Source organism: Periplaneta americana, chromosome 3 (assembly GCF_040183065.1).
Source record: "Periplaneta americana isolate PAMFEO1 chromosome 3, P.americana_PAMFEO1_priV1, whole genome shotgun sequence".
Lineage (NCBI taxonomy): Eukaryota > Metazoa > Arthropoda > Insecta > Blattodea > Blattidae > Periplaneta > Periplaneta americana.
Genome location: NC_091119.1, coordinates 129,401,019 through 129,426,248, shown reverse-complemented (window position 1 = coordinate 129,426,248; position 25,230 = coordinate 129,401,019). Strand labels below are relative to the sequence as shown.

At 36.6% G+C, this 25,230-nt stretch overlaps 1 protein-coding gene across 4 annotated transcripts in view; it reads left to right on the top strand.

Moving 5' to 3' along the window:
- LOC138696515 (prostaglandin reductase 1-like) overlaps positions 1 to 19,696 on the top strand; it is a 38,239-nt gene extending 18,543 nt beyond the window's left edge. For all 4 annotated transcript variants that reach the window (XM_069821573.1, XM_069821572.1, XM_069821575.1 and 1 more), the window contains 3 exons: positions 3,482 to 3,593; positions 12,531 to 12,649; positions 19,355 to 19,696. In XM_069821573.1, coding sequence (XP_069677674.1) covers positions 3,482 to 3,593; positions 12,531 to 12,649; positions 19,355 to 19,465 — 342 coding nt within the window. In that variant the 3' untranslated portion in view covers positions 19,466 to 19,696. The remainder of the gene's footprint in view (positions 1 to 3,481; positions 3,594 to 12,530; positions 12,650 to 19,354) is intronic.
- The last annotated feature ends 5,534 nt before the right edge of the window (positions 19,697 to 25,230 follow it).

Below are 25,230 nucleotides of genomic sequence, written 5' to 3'. Positions count from 1 at the left end.
TGTGGACCTCTGGAAAAAGAACTAAGGAAGAGACTAGTCAAGTGCTTTGTGTGGAGTGTGGCATTGTATGGGGCAGAGACATGGACATTATGACGAAATGAAGAGAAACGAATAGAAGCATTTGAAATGTGGATATGGAGAAGAATGGAGCGTGTGAAGTGGACAGACAGAATAAGAAATGAAGCTGTGTTGGAAAGAGTGGGTGAAGAAAGAATGATGCTGAAACTGATCAGGAAAAGAAAAAGAAATTGATTGGGTTACGGGCTGAGAAGAAACTGCCTACTGAAGGATGCACTGGAAGGAATGATGCACAGGAGAAGAGTTCAGGGCAGAAGAAGATATCAGAAGATAGATGACATTAAGATATATGGATCATATGCATAGACTAAGAGGAAGGCAGAAAATAGGAAAGATTGGAGAATGCTGGGTTTGCAGTAAAAGACCTGCCCATGGACAGAATACTTGTGTATGTGTGTGAGCGTGCGTGTATGTCATTAGATTAGTTTTCAGATTTGACATATTCCTGGAATTGGAGTTCTAACTGTTTTAATTTTAAGAAGTTTTCCACTCTTTTTATACGTCTGTCAATTTCATATGTTTGTTAATTTTAGTATGCTTAGGTTGACATTATTATTATTATTATTATTATTATTATTATTATTATTATTATTATTATCATTATTATTATTATTATTATTATTATTATTATTATTATTATTATTATTATTATTATTATTATTGTGTCTCTCATTATATTAGTTTTCATAATGTGACATATTCCTGGAAGTGGATTTGTAGCAGTTTCAATTTTAAGAAAATTTCCAATCTTTTTAAATATTTGCCAATTTCATATGTTTGTTAATTTTATTATGCTTATGGCCGGTTTGTCCAAGTATTGTTAGAACACTTAATGACTGGTAAACCTTCAACAGTTTGTTAAATACAGTTTTTCCATTTGTTCAACACCAGTTTGGCTTAACAGATTCTTAACCGTTTGTTAACTTTAAATGAAGGATTTTAGGCCGTTAACTCATTTAACAAACAGTAAACATGACGGATAACACCACAGCTGTTCAGACAAAAGTTGTGAAAATAACATGTTATGTTTCTCTTTGAGGAATGTTTAGAGTAAGGGCCGGTTTCACCAAGTTTCAGTAAATCAGCTCAAATGAAACATAAACTAGTACTGAACATTAAAATATATACACGAGTATGTTTATATGTGCGCTGTCTCTCTAGACTTCAAGCCTAGCAGCTATATGTGCCTCGTCGCACTAGTTATGTCACGAATATCCGATGGAGCAGTCAGTAGTGCGTTGGCTTGCCATTCTAGGGGCCCGTGTTCGATTCTCGGCAATGGCTTTTTTTTATTAACGTAACTAATTTTTATACATCTTACCTTCCTTCATTTTTTTAATTTTGTGTAGTGGAACGAATTATTTCGCTACTCTGACTCCACTAGGAGAATTTAAAAAAACTCTTGGGAGATCAGTTTTCTTCCCGAAATAAAACAAAGATAAACAAACAAATTAAAGAAAAATAAAAGAAATACACATGTGGATCTAATACATTGTCCACATGCCACCGGCGTCTATCACTGCCTGGCATTATCGGGGCATTGAGTCCACCAGATCGCGGAAATAGTTCTGGTCCTTAGCGAAATCTTCCCAGGTAGCCAGAACTTGATCCCAGAACTGATCTGGATTTTGAGGTGGGATGTCTCGACATTTGTCAATCCTCCTCTTTTCCATGCTATTCCGTGAACCGTCTTTGAACGTTTATGGCGGTGTGCACGGGGTGATTATCCTGCTGGAAAATTAAATTTCCATCGGAAAGAAAACGATTATAAATTCCAAGAATCCAGTTCTTTCGCTTGTGTTTTAAAGCCAGTGCAAACATATCTTATCGCTAGCTATAAGTTGATATAATTATAATAAATGAAAGTTAATATACCAATTAAGTTTTATTATGTTTGAATGCACATTATGTATTAATTTACTGATATTTCTTAGGTACTGGTATGTAGTTATAATAATCACTTTCATGTCTTAAAATAAAACTCAGTTGTATGTTACCTAGTTGACTAGTTTCAGCTTTGTCTCAGCCGTTTTTATGATATTCTAACCCATGATCAGTTTCTTCTAAAATTTTGAGTACCGGTACCACGATCTTCGTGATGCGGTATCTTTTGTGAATTTTTGTGTCATTCAAATTTTCAAAATGATCGGTTTTTAAATGGTTAACATTATCTCCATTTGACTCTTAATTTTCGAGCAGTTCCAGATATAACAATTCTGCGTCGAAACGTTCCGCCATTTTATATTGCAACTAATGAATAATTAAAAATTTAAAGACTGAAATTTCTATCACTAAATTTAATGATAGTTTTACTGGTTCGTTAGGCTAAAGATGCTTGGTGAGATATAAAAATGATTTAATGAACCAGTAAATACATTAATGAATCATTAAAACCTTAATGAAGCTTTGTGAAACCGGCCACAAGACTGGTAATATATAATTTAAAAGATATTTTGGAATATTAATGTAGGGAAGATAATCTTTATAAGTGAAATGATTATCATACTGACGCTTATTTCGATGCTGAGCTATTATCCATTTAACATTGAGGAAATGTGATATCTCAACGTGGCAAGAAATAAGAAGTCAGATTTGAATATCCTACAAACAGAAATAGGCCACTTGTTCCAATTCACCAGCTACTATTAACTCTAGATTCTATGTTACTGGCTCTTCAACTACAGCCGATGTCAATAGTGCTTCAAAATACGCAAAGAGTAAATAAAATGTTTCAGCAGCATTTGCTTCTTTAGGACGAAATTATATATAATTTATACATGGACCTGAATTAGAGAATTTTATATGATACGGAATTCTCCTCGGGGTTTTGCGTACAGTTGACTATACACATTCGTGTAATTATTGTCACCTGGTAGTCATAATGCTGAGATTTTTCTAAACAGAAATTCATATTTAGCATTATAAAATATAACCATACTTATAATAATAATAATAATAATAATAATAATAATAATTATTATTATTATTATTCATTAGTAGTCAATGCAACTTTCATTTATCAACTCTCTGTACTGTATGAATCATGGCTACTGTAACAAGTTATGATTTTACATATGTTTCATGACTTACTCTACAGTACAGAATTTAAATAATAATACCAGCCAATAAGAAGTTGTCTTATATATGCAAAATCATTACCAACTGCTTTTGAGTAGTTAGAATAGTATTAACGACAGTTAAAGTTAAGTGTTGGTTATTTTAAACAAAATTATGTTGGAAAAATGGAAAATATCTTAACAAAACGTTAAAAATAAACCAGCTGTTAATTTAACATTTGTTAACCCAAATTAAACATTACTTGGAAAAACTGGCCATTAGATCGACGTATTATTATTATTATTATTATTATTATTATTATTATTATTATTATTATTTGTTTTAGGTTGGTGGAACATTGAGCAGTGCCATCATTTCCTGCATGAATGAGAGGGGTCGTATTTCAGTGTGTGGTTCCATTTCCTCGTACAATGCAGATATTAAGAACATGCCTTCAGGTATGTCCATTGAATGTTTCATAGAAATTTTATTTAACTCATGTGTAAAGTTCGAGGAGGGTCCCGAAGACTAGCACATCTTTAGGCTTATTGTGCTTTTCCATTACTTTTTATGGTCGTGGTCGTGGTCGTGGTCGTGGTCGTGGTCGTGGTCGTGGTCGTGGTCGTGGTCGTGGTCGTGGTCGTGGTCGTGGTCGTGGTCGTGGTCGTGGTCGTGGTCGTGGTCGTGGTCGTGGTCGTGGTCGTGGTCGTGGTCGTGGTCGTGGTCGTGGTCGTGGTCGTGGTCGTGGTCGTGGTCGTGGTCGTGGTCGTGGTCGTGGTCGTGGTCGTGGTCGTGGTCGTGGTCGTGGTCGTGGTCGTGGTCGTGGTCGTGGTCGTGGTCGTGGTCGTGGTCGTGGTCGTGGTCGTGGTCGTGGTCGTGGTCGTGGTCGTGGTCGTGGTCGTGGTCGTGGTCGTGGTCGTGGTCGTGGTCGTGGTCGTGGTCGTGGTCGTGGTCGTGGTCGTGGTCGTGGTCGTGGTCGTGGTCGTGGTCGTGGTCGTGGTCGTGGTCGTGGTCGTGGTCGTGGTCGTGGTCGTGGTCGTGGTCGTGGTCGTGGTCGTGGTCGTGGTCGTGGTCGTGGTCGTGGTCGTGGTCGTGGTCGTGGTCGTGGTCGTGGTCGTGGTCGTGGTCGTGGTCGTGGTCGTACTTTGATCACAGACTGTGCAGGGCAACAACAGTGCCAAACATGACCGAGGATTACAGTGATGCCACCATCGAAACTTTATAAGCTGCTCTGTGTTTTGCTGTGAATAGAATTTTCGTCACTGCATTATGGGCACACTTAACAAGACTTTCTTATTGATAGTTATCATCCTGGAAACCATGTATATTGTTGCAAAATGTTTATTGAATAAGTGAAATAAGTATTTTTTGTACATATTTCGTAGTTGTATACTAAAATGCTGGCATTCACTCTCATCACTGTTTTAAAACTAAACGTGTAGTTGCAATATAAACTGTAAAATCCTTATTTAACGAATCTTAGCTGATTAATATTAATTTTTCCTCAAAAGCATATTTTTGTTAGAAAAGGGTTTTCACTTCATATAAGGATAGGTGAGAGTAGAAACTGAAACACATTTAGGTATTTTAACTACATTAAATTGGGTATTTTAATACCCATTAAATTTAGTATGAGCAGAAACACCTTAAAAATAATCTTTTGCATATTTTCACAAAATCACAATAATATATTATAAATAACTCTAATTACGGTACAGTTTTCATACGCGAACACAATAACATTTCTACAAGCTTACTCTCAGTCAAGATATTACAAGATATTTCACACTGGTATAACCGTAATTTTTTACAGAAATTGGTCACAAACGATATTTCTCGTTCATAAGTAAATCGTTTCTTTCCCACATATTCGTTAAAAGATTTCATAAATTGCAGTGAACAAATTTTTGACATCTTATACCCAGTGGCGTATACTGGTTTAAGGGTCTGGGCTACCACTGACCCTATTATTACACAAAATATATTTTAAAAACCCTATAATAAAATTCCTGGGCGGCCGGGTAGCTCAGTTAGTAGAGCAGCTGGCTACGGACTGGAAGGTCCGGGGTTCGATCCCAGGTGGTGACAGGATTTTTTCTCGTTGCCAAACTTTCAGAATGGCCCCGAGGTTCACTCAGCCTCCTATAAAATTGAGTACCGGGTCTTTCCCAGGGGTAAAAGGCGGTCAGAGCGTGGTGCCGACCACACCACCTCATTCTAGTGCCGAGGTCATGGAAAGCATGGGGCTCTACGTCCATGCCCCCCAAATGCCTTCATGGCATGTTACGGGGATACCTTTACCTTTACCTTTACCTTTATAATAAAATTCCTTACCTATTTATATGTAAATTTCAGACGTCTTGATTGGGACGAAAATACTTTGCTGACTTCGTCATTGAAATTACAGTTGGGCCGCTTGCGAAGTTTCTGTAGAAATGACTTTGAATGGACATCAGTGCCAAGCCGGATAAACGTTCTTGTGTATGAGTTGATCTACAGTAGGATTTTATTCTCTTCAATGCAAAAAATGTTCTTTCTACCGATGCTGACGTAGCTGGTATTGTCACAGTTAATGTTGCCAATTTAAGGACTTCAGGAATAACTTGGTTCAGCTGGTTTTCATATATGGCAGATAATATTTCATGGATAGGTTTGTTCGAAAAATCAAAGACTTCTGCTGAATATATTACACTTAATTCATTTTTCAAATGTACTTGATCAAAGTGACTGTTATAGGACTGAAATAATTTGTGTAGTGCCTCATTCGGGAAGTTTTCTCTATAAGCAGAAAATTTTTGAGAATCTAGAAGATGTGTGAACTGAAGCTTACCATAATCAGAAAATCTGTCAGTAATTTCCATGTGCATACGATCTAGTATGCTGTAGTACAGCTGCCTGTATTTCAATTCATCATCTCCTTTTCTTCGCTTTAATGGTGGTTCCATTGTATTGTCTGAAGAATTTTCATTTTCCATATTACTCCATATGGACGGAAACCCACTACGTCTGAACTCGGATATAGTATTTTTTAACTTTGATACCTCTTGCAAGCAGTATGCTATGTCTAGACTTTTTGTCTGAAGAATATTGTAGAGCACATCTGTATGTGCGAACACTCTAGCATAGACTTCAAGAAGAAATATATTCTGAAACTGTGTGAAAAAATACAAATATCCTTGAGCCTCCACAATTACATCATCATCCCAGTTTTCTTCAGAGTCATTACAAATGATATTTTCAAAGAAAGCAGTCAGTTGTTCTCTGTATTCCTTTACTGTATTTACAAGCCGAGATGTAAAATTCCATCTAGTTGGTGCTACTTTTGGGAGTTTCTTTTTCATAAATTCCTTGAGTTTTTCTTATCTTTTAGGAGATGATGAGAAAAATGGAGCTAAACCCGTCAGTGTTTTGAAAAAAAATGCGGCATTCTGGAATGGATAAAGTAGTTTGTTGCAAAATTAAATTGAGAACATGGCTGTAACAATGGACAAATAGTGCTTGAGGATACTTTTCTTGAACTTTTGTTTTTAAGCCATTAATATTTCCCGCCATAACTGAAGTACCATCGTATATCTGTGCAATTAACTTATTGCCGACATTGTATTCTGCTATAACACCTTCCACATGCTGAAACAAAGCAGCAGCAGTTTTGCCCGAACTGACATTTGTGAATCCTATAAACCGTTCTTGAACATTGGCAGTACTGTCGACGTATCTTAAAACAGTGGACAATTGACTCTGATTAGAGCAGTCACTTGTTTCATCAACAACAATGGCCACAAAAGGTGCTTCTTCTATTTCAGATTTTATGTTCTTTATCATAACCCCACTTATAGCAAATATTAAGTCATTCTGAATTGCGGGAGAAGTACCACGGAATACTGTTGAACTCTCAAGATGATTGGCCAGTAAATGGTCAAATTCACGTAAGGAACTTAAATATTCAATATAATTTCCTCTATTGTCTGATTCCACACTCTCATTATGACCCCAAAAAGCCAATTCTTGTTTTCCTAGAAAGCAGACTGCATTAATAAGACGCAGTAAAATCTCCCGATTTTTTTTCACAAGAGCATTGTGTTGGTTGATGTGTAGAGCTTTTTGCTTATCTAGCTGTAAATCAATTCTTGTCTTCCCAAAGTTTGCAAAGTTCATGCTACTATAAATATGAGCTTTTGATTTGTCGTGTTTTAGGACTGCCGTTCGAAGGGAGTTCATATTAGAAAACCCCTCTTTTGACAACACATTAGTTTCGCGGCTAAATAACAAACATGGCCAGCAAAATAGTTTAGACAGTTTAAACTACCACACAACCAATTCCACTTACCATATGATGTTGAAGTGAAATGGCGTGTGTACTCACGCTGTTTTTCTTTTACGTCCATGGACAAATTTAACTCAGGAGTTGGTCTTTCCATTTTCACAATTTCAACTTTCTCGTTGTATGTACGACGGTTAAAAGGCACTTTTAATAAACCTTCTATTACACAGTCATTTTCAACACAAACCTCTCCAGAAACTTGTTCTGCCATATTTTTCACAATATCACTTAATTGGGAAATTAAAAACTTAATAATTCACAATTAATATAACTCTAAGACACTCGAACAAATCACAGATTTAAAATACTGCACTGCAAGAACACAATCACATTAATGAGCTAGCGTACTAAGCTTATTGTTGCTTCGTGCCTTCCAAGAAACCGATCACGAGAGCGGCAACTCACCTGCCTACACTACACGATAGAAACTGAAGGGAGTGGGGGACGGGCAGTTGTGCGACGTGAGTGGAACGGTCACAGGCTACCCTTCGTAGCAGCTGTTTCTCCAGTGATGCCGCCTTGACAACTTGTTTCTTTTCGAGAGCAGAGAGCGCATATAAATCTAACAATTACTTTAATTTTAATGACTGTGGTAAAACTAATACGGTAATACAAAATTATTACATTATGTTATATTATAAACTTTTTCTTTTGTAATTTCCTTGGGTAGCCCCGGTAGTCCGCAAAATACGCCCCTGCTTATACCGTGATGTTGCTTCCTGAATAGATGCTTATAAATCAGTGATGTTTTTACATTACCTTTTACAATTTATCTGAATGTGGTCTTTTCTTCTTCAATAATACTTCATAGCTTAATGAAAATCTGGCGTCAAAGCTGAATTTGTAAGAGTATGTTGTACTGGTACCTAGAGATAATCTTGAAACTAGAAACATGTCCCTTCCCCTACAGGTTTAACAACCTGATAATTAAACCGGAGCAAAAGCAAATATTTCGAAATTGAGAGTTCATAGTCAAGGGATACAGTGCTGTTGTAATGCGTAACTAAGTTATATATTGGTAATTTTACAGAATTCAGAAAATATATTTATACAGTAAAACCCAATTCTTATAGTCACGTTTTTAAGGAATAATCTGGTAAGTCCCAGCCAAATTACCATAAGAATAATGTATTTAATTCCCACTTTTAAGAAATACTTTTCAAGTGGATTTTGTGATAATGAAGCCCGAAATATTAACTCGACTTTCAATAATCAATATTACCAGCATATTCGATAGTGCATCTCAACTGATTGTAATTTGGTGGCATTATTCTTTTTTTGTCCTTTATGGTCTTGCTTTGCCTTGCTTTCACAGAGTGGTTGCTTTGCTTGCTTTGTTCTCGCGATTTGTGCATCATGTTTCCAATTTTTTTGTTAGTTTTTGCTGTTTATGCATTGTTATAATGGTAAAGAAACAGAAGAAATTAACTCTCGGACAGAAAGTGAAAATAATAAGGTATGAAAAAAAAAAAAAACTTTATTTGCCAACTACTTCATTACGGGTAATCTTGAAAAAGAAAGAAGAAATTTTCAGTGTGGTTGGATTCAACCAAGTGGAAAAACATTGATGCCTCACCATTTAAAGAGTTAGAAAATATTATAAAGAAATGTATTGTAAATAATAATTATAAGCCTAAATAAATGATTATAAATATTTATACAGCCAGTGCTGACATACTGCGGAGAAATTTTAATTACTTCACCTTTCATAAACGAAATAGAATATGTTCAAAACCAAGCTCTCAGACTCATTACTGGTGGAATCAAAACAACTCCAATAGATTCTATGAGATTCCTCACTAATATTAACAGCATCAAAATGACAATAGAAGAAAAAGCACTGATCCAATATGAAAAACTTATCAGATTACCAGGAAACAATTGGCATTCATACAGTTCTCTCTGTAGATTGAAAACTCAAAAAAGTTTCATATCCATTGTTCAAGAATTAAAACAGAAAATCAATATCCCGAATTCAAAAGAAAACTTACAAATTAAACCAAACCCTTTAACTCTATAAAATATAGAATATAATCTAAATTTAACAGAAGAAATACTGAAATCAAAAGTAAACACTGAAATACTAAAACAATTGTCTTTAGAGACAATTAATATTAGGTACCCTCCACAAAACTGGCTTCATTTATACACTGACGGATCCTTGATCTCCAGAGAACAAGGTGCTGGTGCAGGTGTTACGTGCTGTCTCTTCTCACTTTATAGATCTCTTGGGTATGGAACAACAAGTTTTAATGAAGAATCATTGCAATAAGTGAAAGTCTCAGGAATCTTCTATGCCACATCAATAAATTTAAGAATGCAGTTATACAGGGTGTTTCAAAAATAAAGGGCATAATTTCAGGTATGTATTTCCCACATGTAGACAATCAAAATAGTTTATTACAACATGTGTCCGGAAATGCTTTATTTCCGAGTTATGGCCTTCACAACATTGAAATTCACCGGAACGTTTTTCTTTCCGCAGGTCGTTGCCGTCAAAGGAGACATTAAGAGGGCACTCTGACAGTTCATTCCGAGGCGAAAGTTACATTCAGTGTTGTGTAGGCGTTAGACTGTGCGACATGTATTCAAATCAAGAGCTGGCAGAGATACTGTACACTTCATGTACGGTAAGGCGGACGGCAATGCTGCGCTGGCTCGTCGTTTGTACCAGGAGAGGTACCCACAGCGACAATGTCCAGATTGGAAGACATTTGTACGTCTCCATTACCGTCTGTGCGAGTATGGAAAATTTAACTCTCCTGGTTTGGGAAGGGGACGACCAAGATCTACAACTCCAGAAGTACAGGAGGAGATTCTGGAGGCTGTGAACATTGCTCCTTCTATGCGCACACGAAGGGTAGCGTTGCAAGTCAATGTTCCTCATACGACTGTCTGGAGACTGTTGAAAGAGTATCAATTGTATCCTTATCATTTGCAGCGTGTACAGGCCCTGTCACTAGCAGATTACCCTGCACGAGTTAGGTTCTGTCAGTGGTTCTTGCAGCAGTGTGGTGTAAATCCGAACTTTCCTGCCTTAGTATTATTTACAGATGAAGCACAGTTCACACGAGATGGCATAACAAATTTCCACAACCAACATGTATAGGCATATGAAAACCCACGTGCAACTGTTCCATCTCATCACGAGGTGTGGTTCTCCCTCAACATGTGGGCCGGTATCATGGTGATCGATTAGTTGGACCCCATGTACTTGTAAACAGACTTATGGGGCAGGCGTACACAAACTTCCTGGGAAACACCATACCTCATGTTTTAGAAGACAGTCTACTGATTAATCGTCAACACATTCACTTCTTGCACGATGGCGCTCCTGCACACTTCAGTCGTACGGCTCGCCGGTACTTGGATCGAAGGTTTCCTGATCGATGGATAGGTAGAGATGGCCCAATTGCTTGGCCTCCACGCTACCTGATCTGAACCCTCTCAATTTCTATTTGTGGGGCCATTTAAAATCATTGGTTTATTCGTCTCCGGTACCTGATTTGGAATCCCTTCGGAATCGAATTGTGGCATGTTCTGAGGACATACGCAATACTCCTGGAGTTTGGGATCGTGTTCGCAGGTCAATGAGACATCGAGGTGAGGTCTGTATTCAAGCAGGAGGTAGACATTTTGAACATCTTCTGTAATGACAACGACCTGCGGAAAGAAAAACGTTCCGGTGAATTTCAATGTTGTGAAGGCCATAACTCGGAAATGAAGCATTTCCGGACACATGTTGTAATGAATTATTTTGATTGTCTACATGTGGGAAATACATACCTGAAGTTATACCCGTATTTTTGAAACACCCTGTATTGTCAGACTCCAAAGCAGCTATTCTATCAATCGTCTCTAAACACACACCTTCATCTCAAACAGCAGAAATAACTGAAATGCTCTCTCAATTAATATCACTCAATAAAAGAATTGTATTCCAATGGATACCATCCCATTGTGGAATCCTGGGAAACGAGAATACTGATGCTGTACCAAAGAAGGGCAGCACTGCTACTTACAGACCTGTTACTAAATCTACATATTACTCTGTGAAAAGATTTATTAAATCTACATACTTAGACTTCAACAAACAAAATTTGATAACATAATCTCAAGGGAAAAAATGGAACTCTCTGCATCATAATCCACAGTTGATTCCCGATTTACCACGCAAATCGTCTGTAGCTGCATTTAGATTGGCAACAGGCCATGATTGTTTGGCCAAACACCTGCATAGAATTGGAATATATCAGTTCCCTAACTGCCCATTGTGCAACTCAAACCAAGAAATGGATTCGGAACACCTCAAAATCTGTGCTTCAGTGGCTGGCCATGATAATATCTTTGAAAAATATTGGAGTGCAAGAGGTCAAATGACTTTATTGTCAAATGCCTGGCATTAGAAAACAACAACAACATAAATGATTATAATATTTGATATATAACACACGTTAGTACCGGTACTGGTTATTTTAGCCTTTCCTTCCCATTTTATGTAAACTCCCTTTTAAGGAAAACCCCTGCTTAAGGAAACAAAAAGTAATCCCCTCAGAGATTCGTTATAAAAGGGTTCTTCTCTATTTTGAGCTGGTAATCACGTACCAACAAGATAAAAAACTTAACTTTTTCACATGAGAAGCGCATATTGCTCAAACTTTGTTCACAAATAGCTGATAAATTTTCGAAGTAATATTATGATGACATGAAGTTTGATTTAGTCTGTATAATTACAAATAATTGACGTACCGGTATTTCTAGGTTCTGGAAGTTCTTCTGCTTATTTTTTATAGTTTGTTTTATTTTTTTTTTTTATTGAATAAGTAAAACATTTTAACTTTGTTTGAATTATTATAATACAGACATTCGTTTATGAGGCTGACTGGTTTACTGGTACCGGTATGTTACATAATATGAATTTAAATGGTCCTTTATCATGGATATCGTATTCATAATTAACTCGTATATTCATTAGTATTGTAAACATACTAGAACACATTTCTGAGTTAATATTACTGGTATGTAGGTTTTATTTATGTAGAATTTATATGACACAATAAATATTATTTTACAGCACCTATCGTTCAGCTTGCAGTGGTGTCCAAACAGTTAAAGATGGAAGGTTTCCTTACTTATCGCTGGTTGGATAGGTGGAATGAGGGAATCATGCAGAATTTGCAGTGGATAAAGGAGGTAAATAAAATTCCAGGTTTTTTTTCTGTGATATATTATGGAATCCTCTAAACCTGTTTATCGATATCATTTTGAAATCCGTAATTATTTGTACTGGAATGTAAACCTCTTGTACTTTAATACTAAATAATTACGTAGGCTATATTTAAAGAATCAAAATAATGCTATAATACTGTATTTATCCGCATAATGGACGCACCCCAGTTTTTCGCGTTAAAATAAAAAAAAAAAAACAATTCCCCGCGTAATAGACGCATCTCATTTTAAACAAAGATCGTTTTGATAATATCGAAAGTCGTAAGATTGGCTGCACTACTTATGTTTCAATTTAAGTTTTTAAACAACAATGCACAGTATCACTGCAATCGTGATTTGTTATTTTTTTACGCGCACAAAATATAAATACCCTCCAATTAATAATGCAATATTCTTAGGACATCTGCAGTAATCACTTGTGTTGATAAAATTGTGTTTCGACAATGGATAAGAATCAACCGATATATTCAAGTTATACAGCAAGTTTTAAGCTGAAAGTTATCAAATTCGCGGAAGAACAAGGTAACAGAATTTACAGTGTCGTCGACCTGGTTGGCAAGTTGGTATAGCACTGGCCTCCTACGCCCAAGGTTGCGGGTTTGATCCCGGGCCAGGTCGATGGCATTTAAGTGTGCTTAAATGCGACAGGCTCATGTCAGTAGATTTACTGGCATGTAAAAGAACTCCCGCGGGACAAAATTCCGGCACATCCGGCGACGCTGATATAACCTCTGCAGTTGCGAGCGTCGTTAAATGAAACATAACATTTTTAACATTTACAGTATCTGAGTGTAATGTGTGTAAGTGGCAGAAACAAAAAGAACCACTATTAAAAACCCCCAACAAATCAAGAAAATCATTTCGTGGTCTAAAGTGTGGGAAGTATCCTGAAATTGAAAATAAACACCTTTAATACGTGTTTTTTTTTCTTTTGACTAAAATATTTTTTTCGCATAAAGGACGCACCCTAATTTTTTGTTATAAAAATCGAAAAAAAAAAGTGCTTCTATTATGCGGGTATATACGGTATTAGAATTAGTCATTTCATTTTCACATTGACGAAATGACAGAACAGTGTAGTTCTAGTATCAGTAGTATGTTAATATTCTTTATTTTCGAAATAATTCTCTCTCTCTCTCCTCCGTCCTCCTCCATTGCTCTCTCTCTCTCTCTCTCTCTCTCTCTCTCCCCTCCCCTTCCTCCCCGCAATAAGCAGTTCTAAATACTTTGCTGGTACTTTCAAACAACTCTCCGTGTTGGTTAATTACAAGAGTTTCCAAATATAAATTTTTAGATTCTATCACTTTTTTACATGCCAGTTCATGAAATTCAGAATTTTTGTGTTTGAATATTTTGTTTGTCAGTGAAGTTAGTTGAGCTTGTCTGTTTTCGGTAGTAGCATTTACTGTAACACCACAGCATTCTTTAGAAATGTATAGCCCTTGAGATTTATCTTCTCTGAAATCTTTCACTTTCCTGCATACATCGCACCCTAATTTACCACCTGAACATATCAGCCACTCGTACTTTGATTTAAAGTCATTGCATATGCTTTCACTCCAACACTCAGGATATTTAACAGATTTGTTGTTTCTTTGTTCACGTCTGTATTAGTAGGCGCATTCGTGGTAATAGTAACAGTAACCGACATTGCATCTTCACTTTCACTATGCACATTTACTTCAACAGATTTTGAGCATAGGCCTACATCAATTTTACTTGATTTTGGAGCACTCTCAGATTCGTTTGCACCTGAACAGACGTTAAAATATAATCAGCGATACTTCGTTTCCTTGTACTCACTTTATTGTATACAAATAAATATACAAATACAACATCCACAACCAGATTGACTTTTGCTATACTTCGTTGTTTGTTTCTCTTTCAAAAAACGAAAATAGCTAACTGTTAAATTGGCAGTACTGACAGTTGTTTGTTTGAAGAGCTTTGTAAGTTGCTGCCATCAACACTGGGATACACTCAACCACTTAGCGCTTAGCCGCTTACAAAACTGCAACAAAAGATGATGTAGGTGCAGTGTTGCCAAAACGATCTGAGAAAAAACTAATATCGGTTGTGTGTTCCAATGTTTTTTTTTATTTTTTTTTATTGGGTTATTTTACGACGCTGTATCAACATCTAGGTCATTTAGCGTCTGAATGATATGAAGGTGATAATGCCGGTGAAATGAGTCTGGGGTCCAGCACCGAAAGTTACCCAGCATTTGCTCGTATTGGGTTGAGGGAAAACCCCGGAAAAAACCTCAACCAGGTAACTTGCCCCAACCAGGATTTGAACCCGGGCCACCTGGTTTCGCAGCCAGATGTGCTGACTGTTACTCCACAGGTGTGGACATTCCAATGTTCAGCAGTAAATAGTTGAAACCTGTTATCTTCTCAATGTCCCGAATCGGTAAAGGGCCTGAAAAGTGAGGATACATCATTCCCCTGTGGAAAAACACATAGGGGTAAGGCATGTACAGCTCGATTCAACGTTATTGGCCCCTGTCCTTGGTTGTTTGGTTAGTGAGCGAGCTGTGTGTTGCGTCACAAGAAAGAAATTTAATCACAAATGTGCATAGGAGGGGAAGAGGGAAGAGGAAGAATGAAAATAATATCTATGCTTGTAGCTGAGGAGACTCATGTCAAGAAAATGTAAGTCATCATGACACTGTTTAGTCAACAGACGTAGTAACGGGACGTGTGGAAGAATATTATGTTTTTAAGGTGGAGTGTACTGCGACATGATAAGAAGGAAGTGTTTGATGTTATGACTTATGACTGGGTGGCCTGCCAGTAGTGATGAGTAACTCGCTCTTAGTCTATCTACTTACTTTTTGCAGGGGCCAAAATTCCTGAATCAAGCTGTACCTGCGTTTCCTTTCGATTTAAGCCCTGCCATTAACACAACAATGGATTTTAAAGGGTGATAAAATCCTTTGCATGATCTCTGGGAGGGAGACTCATGTTTGAGATTTCCAGCACTTAAAATAACTTTGTCCTTGATATGTAGCTCTAGACCATTTCTTGTTCATGTTGAATTTCAATGCTCAGTAGCATCTTCAGTTGAATGTAATCCAGCCATGACAGACCATGAAAGGCCAAAACCGGCCAGCCAACTGCTCTCACGTCCACATACCTCGAACAAACATCCAATCAGCATGAGGATAACATATGGTCTGCATGATGAACTTCTCAGCTGTTATAGCTGGTTCTCGAGAACAGATTTCTCTATGTAGTGTAGCTCCCCAAATCCATCATGATGGATGGGCATCAGGGCTCGAATTGGACGATATCACTGAACCAAAATGCTCTGTTAATTTTTTTGTAGACATGGTGGTGTTGATGACACCAACGACCGAATTAATGACCATTGAGATGACTACAAGTATTACCATGAAATATTTATATACACATCAATTAATACAAAAATTAGGGACACGTTACTTCGGAAATTTTCATCCATTTATCATGTTTACACAGACGGAAATTACGAAAGGTAGTCACTTCATTCAACAGAATATATGATCTAAGACAACTTATCATTAGCTCGATATGGGGTGATAAAATGTTTCGGAGTTCCGGCCCTTTTAAGTTCATTAATGCTGCACTATTATTCTTAACCTCAATAATACTCAGTGCAGAATCAAACATATCAAAGATATGCCACAAGATTATTATTAAAGCCCGGATTTCTAAGCACAATCAAACAGTAAAATAAGCAAGCAAATACGCACTAAAAATGGTCAAAATAACCAAAAACGAATACACAGAAATATAATAAATTATTTGTTTCGTAGAATGCTGATTGAGAGGTTTTTGTGAGTGGCATTTCTTAACTGCAACAGCGAGCAATCAGACACACCTAAAAAGTCGGGGATTCACCATCCATGCACATGACATCATTCTGATAAGTGCGATAATCGATTGACCTGCCTACTCGCAGAAGCTTGGTGGGGAATCCCAAGGTTCTCTCCTAATTAGAACTATGCAGTATTATTTCACAACATCCTGGGTCATATCCTAGCATTGCTTTCTTACGCATTTGACTGAAGTTAATTTTTTATTAGTCAAAAAATGGGGGAATCAGTGATAAATGACTGCTAGGAGTGAAATATGCACTTTTAAAATTACAGTTTTGGGTAAAATATGCTGTTTTAGTTAAAAATCGTAAAATAAGTAAGCAAAAACGTTTTCCTGCGAAATAAGCATTTATAAGCACTAACAAACATAGTTAAAAATGCTTATCTAGGTGTGTCTTACGAAGTATAACCTTTCTGCTTACCTTTAAAAGTGTGGAAAAGAATATTCATTTTGCTTAGAAATCCGGGCTTTAATTATTATATATTAGCGAAAGCTTATACGAATGCTATAATAACAATGTAGTAGTACCTACAGTGTCATTGTCAGTATTTTTAACAATTTACTTCACACTTAATTGAAAAATGTATTGAAATATCATATATAATTTATTAATGCCAAATTGAAACTACCCAGTATGGACAATAGCCATTTCTTTTGATATGGAATGAAAAGGTTCCTGAAATTCATGAACCGGAATGCCGTTCCAGTTCATTTCGAGTCCTGGTGGACACTGGTTCTATACACTGTCCAAAATTTCATGAGAAAATAAAAACACACACAAGATTGCAACCTCATTCAAGAAATTAAATTACAACTTAGGATACAGAACAAATAACACTCTACAAAAGCATCTCAACACACAAACAACACAAACAAATTCAACCACACAGGCGTATAAAAACTCAAATACAACACCTGCAACAACTTCTACATAGGACAGACAGGCAGATCATTTCAAACACGTTACAAGGAACACATCACAGCCATAACAAAACTACAAAACATTTCCACATATGCAGAACACATCACAAGTGCTAACAGAGACATCAACACAACATGGGAATTCTACATATTCAATCAAAAAGCCAGAAACTAAACACACTAGAACAATACGAAATATATAGACACACAAAAACACATCCAAATGAAATTCTCAACACAACACACAACTCAATTTCAGAACACACACACTCTTTGACTCTACATTACACTACACAAACACACCCCCACAGGAAACACAAACAAAATGCGCCAAGACCAGCAACAACCAGTTCTGAAGATGGCCGATAACAGACTGAAACATGTTAATGAGGTAATGTAAAATTTAACACGAGAAAGGACACACAATACGTTTTCCGAAGAAAATTTCTTCCCCATGAGGACTTGAATCAGCACTCATTCCGTAATATGAGTCCTAGGCATAAAGCCTTAGACTGCAATGCTATGGTGCAGGACTTCTGCAATTGAAAGCAGTGTTAAATAAAATACTATTACTTTCTCTTCCTTTTTCCTCTCCTCTTCGCCTTTCACCCTTTCAACTTAGATTACATTTTCCCCTGCACTGAATATGGGCACAGGATCTGTGGTAAAACAAAAAATTGCAGAATTTCAAATGCTTACTGTAACAACACTATGAGCCACAACTGAATGCTAATGTTATCAGTAGCTGGTCCATGAACCACTGCAGCTTGTGTGACCATGCCAAATAACATCTCCTCTCCTCGCTACTGGCATGGAGAGCACTGACGTTGCATATAAAATTAGCTGTGCTACTTGGCCTCTCTCGGTAATATCTCTGCACTGAGAGCAGTTGCAGACCTGTGCGACCACCTGTTTGATTTGTGATCGGGAGTTCTGCAATATTAAAGTGATAATAGAAACGTACGAGACACTTTGAGTGAACCATAGGAAAACATTTTTTGTGAGCTGGAACTAATTTTGGGATGTTGCTTCATATGAAGAGGGAATATATTGGATGCCCTTCATTAATTACTTCTTTTATCATAGACCCATCCTCTGGCAACCGGGCCCTTAAACTCATGGCGCTTCACCGAATTAAAACATACACGTATACAAACTAACCATAATACGTTGTATTTAACATTAATTATTATATGTTATATTAATTACAGAATTTTGTACTCATCCTCATGACTAGCTGCTGGAAATGTTGATCATTTTGCTCTAACTTCCTCAGTTTTTTCTTCTGTAAGCACACGAGATTCTGATTTTTTATTTCTGCCAATTACACAACCTGTTTCAATAAATTTTTTCACTAATTGTTTTATTACCCTCCTGGTCAGAACTGGGCGGCCTGGAAAACAATTTCTAAATTTTCGCCTTGTTTTGTCATACGATTTTTTTTCGTATAATAAGTTTTCATAGCATGTGTATGTTCAAGTACAGAATACCTCACCATTACACAATCTCCATCTAGTAACTAAATACGCAACACAACATGACTCCTCTCTATGTATTCCAATCTCAGACTGACTAGTCATTGAAATGTTACGTGAAGTATTGAATGCCGAGAGAGGGGAGCTGGCCATCTGGCGGTTGCTTAACCACTGCCAGTGCTTAGCGGCTGATGAACAAACCGGTACTTATCACTGGAATGCTCTGTATTTAATTTTTTTATTTCATATATAAATCAACATATTGGAGCTTACAATAACATAGATAGAACATTGCAGTGTGTGAAAATAAGTAAGCTGTAATGTGAATTATAATTTCTGCAAGTTTATAAGGACTCGTATATTTCTTAAATGAATGCAGTGTCCTATCATTGTGTAATTCGTCATTGCAGGGAAAACTGGTGTATCGTGAAACTGTAACAGAAGGATTTGAAAACATGACTAAAGCATTCATAGGAATGCTTAGAGGAGAAAATACTGGAAAAGCAATCGTGAAAGCATGAATCTAAAACAGATGCTGGTATTGATTGATGTAGAAGAAATCTGTCAATTGAACATACAATACAGTATGTTGTTTTCCAATGGCTGAATTGGGGAGCATTTAGCTCATTCTTCTGAACATAAATATATAAATGTATATTTTTAATTACGAGATACTGAGGTAGTGAAACAAATAATACCTCACATTTAAAACATGGTATTCTGCAGCATATTTTTTTATTAATAAAGGATTTCTTACATATCTATATAATGGAAGCATTTTATATTAGGTTGGGGAAGTTAAAGATGGAACAATCTACTACAAGATTTAAAATCCATTCTTGATCTACCACGTGGCCATGTTCAGACTGATTACTGGTCATGACTGTCTTACAAAACATCTACATCGAATCGGATTATTGGACTCTGCTAAATGTTTATTGTGCAGTAAGGAAGATGCCATGAATATGGAACATCTAAATGTCTTTGAATCTCTGGAAAATTTTATGGACCTTTCATCTAAATATTGGGAAGCAAGAAGGAGAATGACTTCACTGTTAAATATTGAGTATTAGACACACACATATAGTATATTGGAGAGAAATGACAAAATCGACTCTCCACCCTTTAAATTTGCTCCAGAAAAGAATTATCAAAATTTGTCCGTATAAACATTTAGATTACCCAACAAAATTAATTTTTCAGGAATTTGATGTATCAAATCTAGAACAAATTTATAAACAAACATTGCTGATTTACTTCCATAAAAATCAGAATAAATTTAAATTTGATCCTCATGAATACTGTACGAGACAAAACTACAGTTTCTTTCTGAACACCTCCAAAATGCCACACAACTGCTGGATTAAAACACAGCAGAAATTTTGGACCAACAATATATAATGCATTAATTAGAGCTTACCCTGAACTAAGTACATTTAACACACACAGATTTAGGGAACAAATTAGATTAATTATTTGTTTTATATTTCTTTTAAGCTAATTGAGTTAAAAATTGATACTCTAATATTCATGTACTTTTGTATTTTCTATTTGTATATATTATTACATACTGTATGTATTTTACTATATATTAATGTTATTGTGCTCATTGAACTCTCTTAATTTTGTGATATATTTTGTATAACTGATCTGAACTGCGCAAGAGCACGAACTTCTGCTCTTTCGGGCTGCAATGCCTAATGTAACTCAAGTGTAATGTAGGCTATTAATAAATAAATTTGAGATTTGAAATAACATCAGGAATGATGGCACGATGAGCCTGTCCTGGGTGAGCATCATTTTGCAGTGACACGCACCCCTCTCGAAATCTCTTGTGTCCATTCCAGTACATGCGAACATGACATGCTGTCTCCGCCATTAACAGCAGACATGCGACGATGGATTTCTCGTCCTCCTACTCCTTCAACAGTCAAAAATCGCACTACACCTTGCTGTTCTTCTTTACGTACTTCCATCAGTGATGTTGGACGAACACACATATCTCTAACCTCACTTCCAGCACAATAAACGAACGACTAGTGTATAAGTAGAGGTTGTAAGTGTGCTTTCGCGAGTCGCCTCCAGATGTCAGTTCAGCAATAAAATTCCAGTGGTACCAACTTGCCCATTGTGATATATACGCATGATGACCCATTTTCATTTGACTGCCCCTCATATATTATTTTCATACCCATTATTATTGATATGTAAACCTCTTGTACTTTAATGTTGCATAATTATATTTAAAGAAACAAAATGGTGCTCTAGTATTAGAATTAGGCATTCCTTTTTCACATTGACGAAATGATAAAACAGTGTAAATTCAGTATAACGTTAATATTCTTTATTTTCGAAATTTCCTAATTTTTTTTGCTTTCTGTCTACTTTCTTTAGCTTCACCTTCATCTTCATCACTCATCTTTTTTCTCTCCTTCCTCTTCTTCTTTCTCTCACTCTCTCTCCCCATCCTGCTGGCCTTGGTAGTCTAATCGTCATTCCATACAAGAAGACTCTGAATGTAAATAAATGCATGTGTCAGAATCCCATCCTATTGGCTGCAGGACAAAGAACATCTTTAAGGCATCTTGAATGCGATGTTAATTAGTTCCCAATCTCAAAGCATAACCTTCATTAATTACTTCTTTTATCATAGACCCATACTCTCCATTTGTAAACCGAAACAAAAATATAATTGTACAACCAACACAACTATAGCTTCATTCCCGAAAAAGGGCAATGTATTCTACATGGAGGTGTATCTCTGATAGAGTGCAGAATTTTTTTTCTGGTATTTCTTCTCTTGTTCTCATCACTGCTGTCGCTGTCAGCGTTACCACAGTCTAGTATATACAGTCACGAAGCTCAATACGTAGTAAATATGCATCCATAGATAGTTGCTAACCACTAGGATCGCTAATATCGCCTCATTACAGACAATGCGAAATAGTACCGGCACAGTCAATTGTTCCTAGCACCCTCACAACTCAAGCTTCGTGACTGTATAGACTAGACTGTGGCATTACTATGACCTTGTTATTTATCTTCTATTAGCACCACCTTTGTAACTTATTTCCTCGCCATGCCATTGACATATATATATATATATATATATTTTTTATTTTATTTTTTTTTTTGATGTACCGAAGTACATATGATATTTCCATGCAGATATTCTGCGTCATCATATGATGAAATAGTGATGGCGTGGCTTAGTGGATAAAGCATCAGCACGTAGAGCTGAAAACCCGGGTTCAAATCCCAGCGCTGGAGAGAATTTTTCTCCGTTCCATCACTATTTCATCATTGACACATAGACACATACTGCCCAGCATGGACCTTCATAGGCCTTAATAGTGATGCTTTGCCTTGTCCTAATAGATTAGTTCATACACTGATATTACTTCAGTTTTTTATTTCCTATAAATTAATGTAGGTTATAATTTCTGCAAACATACAAGGGCTAGTCCACACCTGTGGAGTAATGGTCAGCGCATCTGGCCGTGAAACCAGGTGGCCCGGGTTCGATTCCCAGTCTGAGCAAGTTACCTGGTTGAGGTTTTTTCCGGGGCTTTTCTCAACCCAATATGAGCAAATGCTGGGTAACTTTCGGTGTTGGATCCCAGACTCATTTCACCGGCATTATCACCTTCATCTCATTCAGATGCTAAATAACCTAAGATGTTGATAAAGCGTCGTAAAATAACCTACTAAAATAAAAAAATACAAGGGCTATCATTGTGTAATTTGTCATTGCAGGGAAAACTGGTGTATCGTGAAACTGTGACAGAGGGATTTGAAAACATGACTAAAGCATTCATAGGGATGCTTAAAGGAGAAAATACTGGAAAAGCAATCGTGAAAGCATGAATCTAAAACAGATGCTGGTATTGATTGATGTAGAAGAAATCTGTCAATTGAACATACAATACAGTATGTTGTTTTCCAATGGCTGAATTGGGGAGCATTTAGCTCATTCTTCTGAACATAAATATATAAATGTATATTTTTAATTACGAGATACTGAGGTAGTGAAACAAATAATACCTCACATTTAAAACATGATATTCTGCAGCATATTTTTCTTGAATAATAAAGAATTTCTTACATATCTACATAATGGAAGCATTTTATTTTGTACTAGCCATTGTCATGCGCTTCGCTGCACTTGTTAGAAATAAATATTATTGACTTACGAGGGGGATCCAGGAAATAACGACCGTTTTGTTGTAATAATTAAAAAAAAATATATTTATTTAAAAAAACAAAGTCTTTTACATAACTGAAGCTTCCTTTACTTCTCTACATAATCACCACCTACATTTAAACATTTGTCGTATCTGTTCACTAGCTTTAGAATTCCCGTGTTATACTCCTCTGCCGCCAGTTCATTAAGCCAGGTGTTTACTGTCTTCTTCAACTCTTCATCACTTCCAAAACGATCCCAAAAGACAGTAGCCATGACTTTTTGTGTTGAGAGAGTCTGTTTGAATTTTCTCGGTTTCTTGGGTGATGAGGGATGATGCCACTGACGTGATTGGTGCTTGGTCTCTGGGGTGTTGTGAGACACCCAGATCTCATCACCAGTCACAATATGATCAAGAAAGGCGTCTCCATCTGTGTGATATCGCATCAAGAATGTCAATGCTGAGGCCATTCTCAGAGTTTTGTGTTTGTCACTCAGTTGCCGTGGAACCCATCGTGCACAGATTTTGTGGTAGCCAAGATGTTGCGACACAATTTCACCAAGCAAAGAACGAGAAATGTCAGGAAAGGCAATATGCAATTCGTCGAGTGATGTGCGCCTGTCTTGCAAGATTCTGTCGTTCACTTTAGTCTTCAGGTCTTCTGTGATGAGTGATGGGCGTCCGGGTCGAGTTTCATCGTGGACCTTTGTTCGCCCATTGTTGAAGATTTCGCACCATTTTCTCACATTTCTTTCATTCATTACAGTATCACCATACACTTCTTTCAATTGCCGGTAAATTTCTGCAGGTTTCAAATGTCGGGCATTCAAAAATCGAATCACACTCCTCACCTCACAGTCGGCGGGATTATCAATCACGTCGTTCATTTTGAAGTAACACAAAATGCACAATGGCGACTTGTTGCAACCAGTACTCACAACATTATGAGAACACATGTTAAGGAAGCCAGTTGACCTTTAAACAAGGAAGGGGAGTCAGCTGTGCGGTGGGTATGCACGAACGGTCGTTATTTCCTGGATCCCCCTCGTAAATCTATATACAGTTTTGAAATTACTTAGTGAATAATAGCTTTTTATATGTTGTAAGTCGTTTGCTCCTTAATCATTTTCAAAGTTCATTTTTTCATTTAATCTTTCATTTGGGACTCCACTTGCGTTGACACTCTAGCTCCATCTCACTTGCCGAATACCTCCAGATGCACAGCATCTGCTGCTGAATTAGCCGTGAAAAAAAAAGTCAATAACTCTGCTCATCCTGTAGACAATTATATCTTTGTCCCTTTTGCTATGGAGACCTTCGGTCCTTGGAGTCATGATGCTAAAGTTTTGGTATCTCAAATCGGCCAGATTTTGATCTCCATTACCGGTGATCGTTGTTGCACTACTTATTTGCGTCAACATTTAAGTATTGCGGAAATGCAATGAGCGTTTTGGTACCCTTCCAGAGTCCAGCCCTTTGGATGAACTCTTTCTCTTGTAAAATTTATTTAGTATAGATAGATATTTTTAGAAGTAATTTATTTTTTCATTACAAAAAAAAAATTAAAACTATGAATTTATTGTTATTATCATGCAGTACTTTCTAGAGTTGTTCAGTCAATTCTACTTTTAAGATTGATACTATATGAGACCTAATAGACGATTGGTCAACGTCTGAAATGAAATATGCTTGTAAGAACTGAAGGCTCTTAATCTCAATTGGAAGAAGATTTCCAATTAAATGATAAGCCTACGCTTGAACTTTAAATGATGGCGTAGAATTTACTTTATGTATTTCTTTTGCACCAAACGAAGCCACTTGAAATAAAGTGTTGTTCTATCTCATATTATTAAAAAAAGTGTTTTGGTAACGGATGTACTCCGATAAGTTAAATTTTTAATTGATTGTGTGGGGGCTCTTGAATCTCAGGAGGAACAACTTTTACAACAGCGCAACATAATTCGTTTGGCTCATTACCTAATTTTTTTGCATTGCATTTATTATATAATTTATTCATTTTATCTATTTTAACACAATTCAAATGAGCATAATCAATATTTGGAATATAAAATAATGGAATGCTAAACTAACGTACTATTACT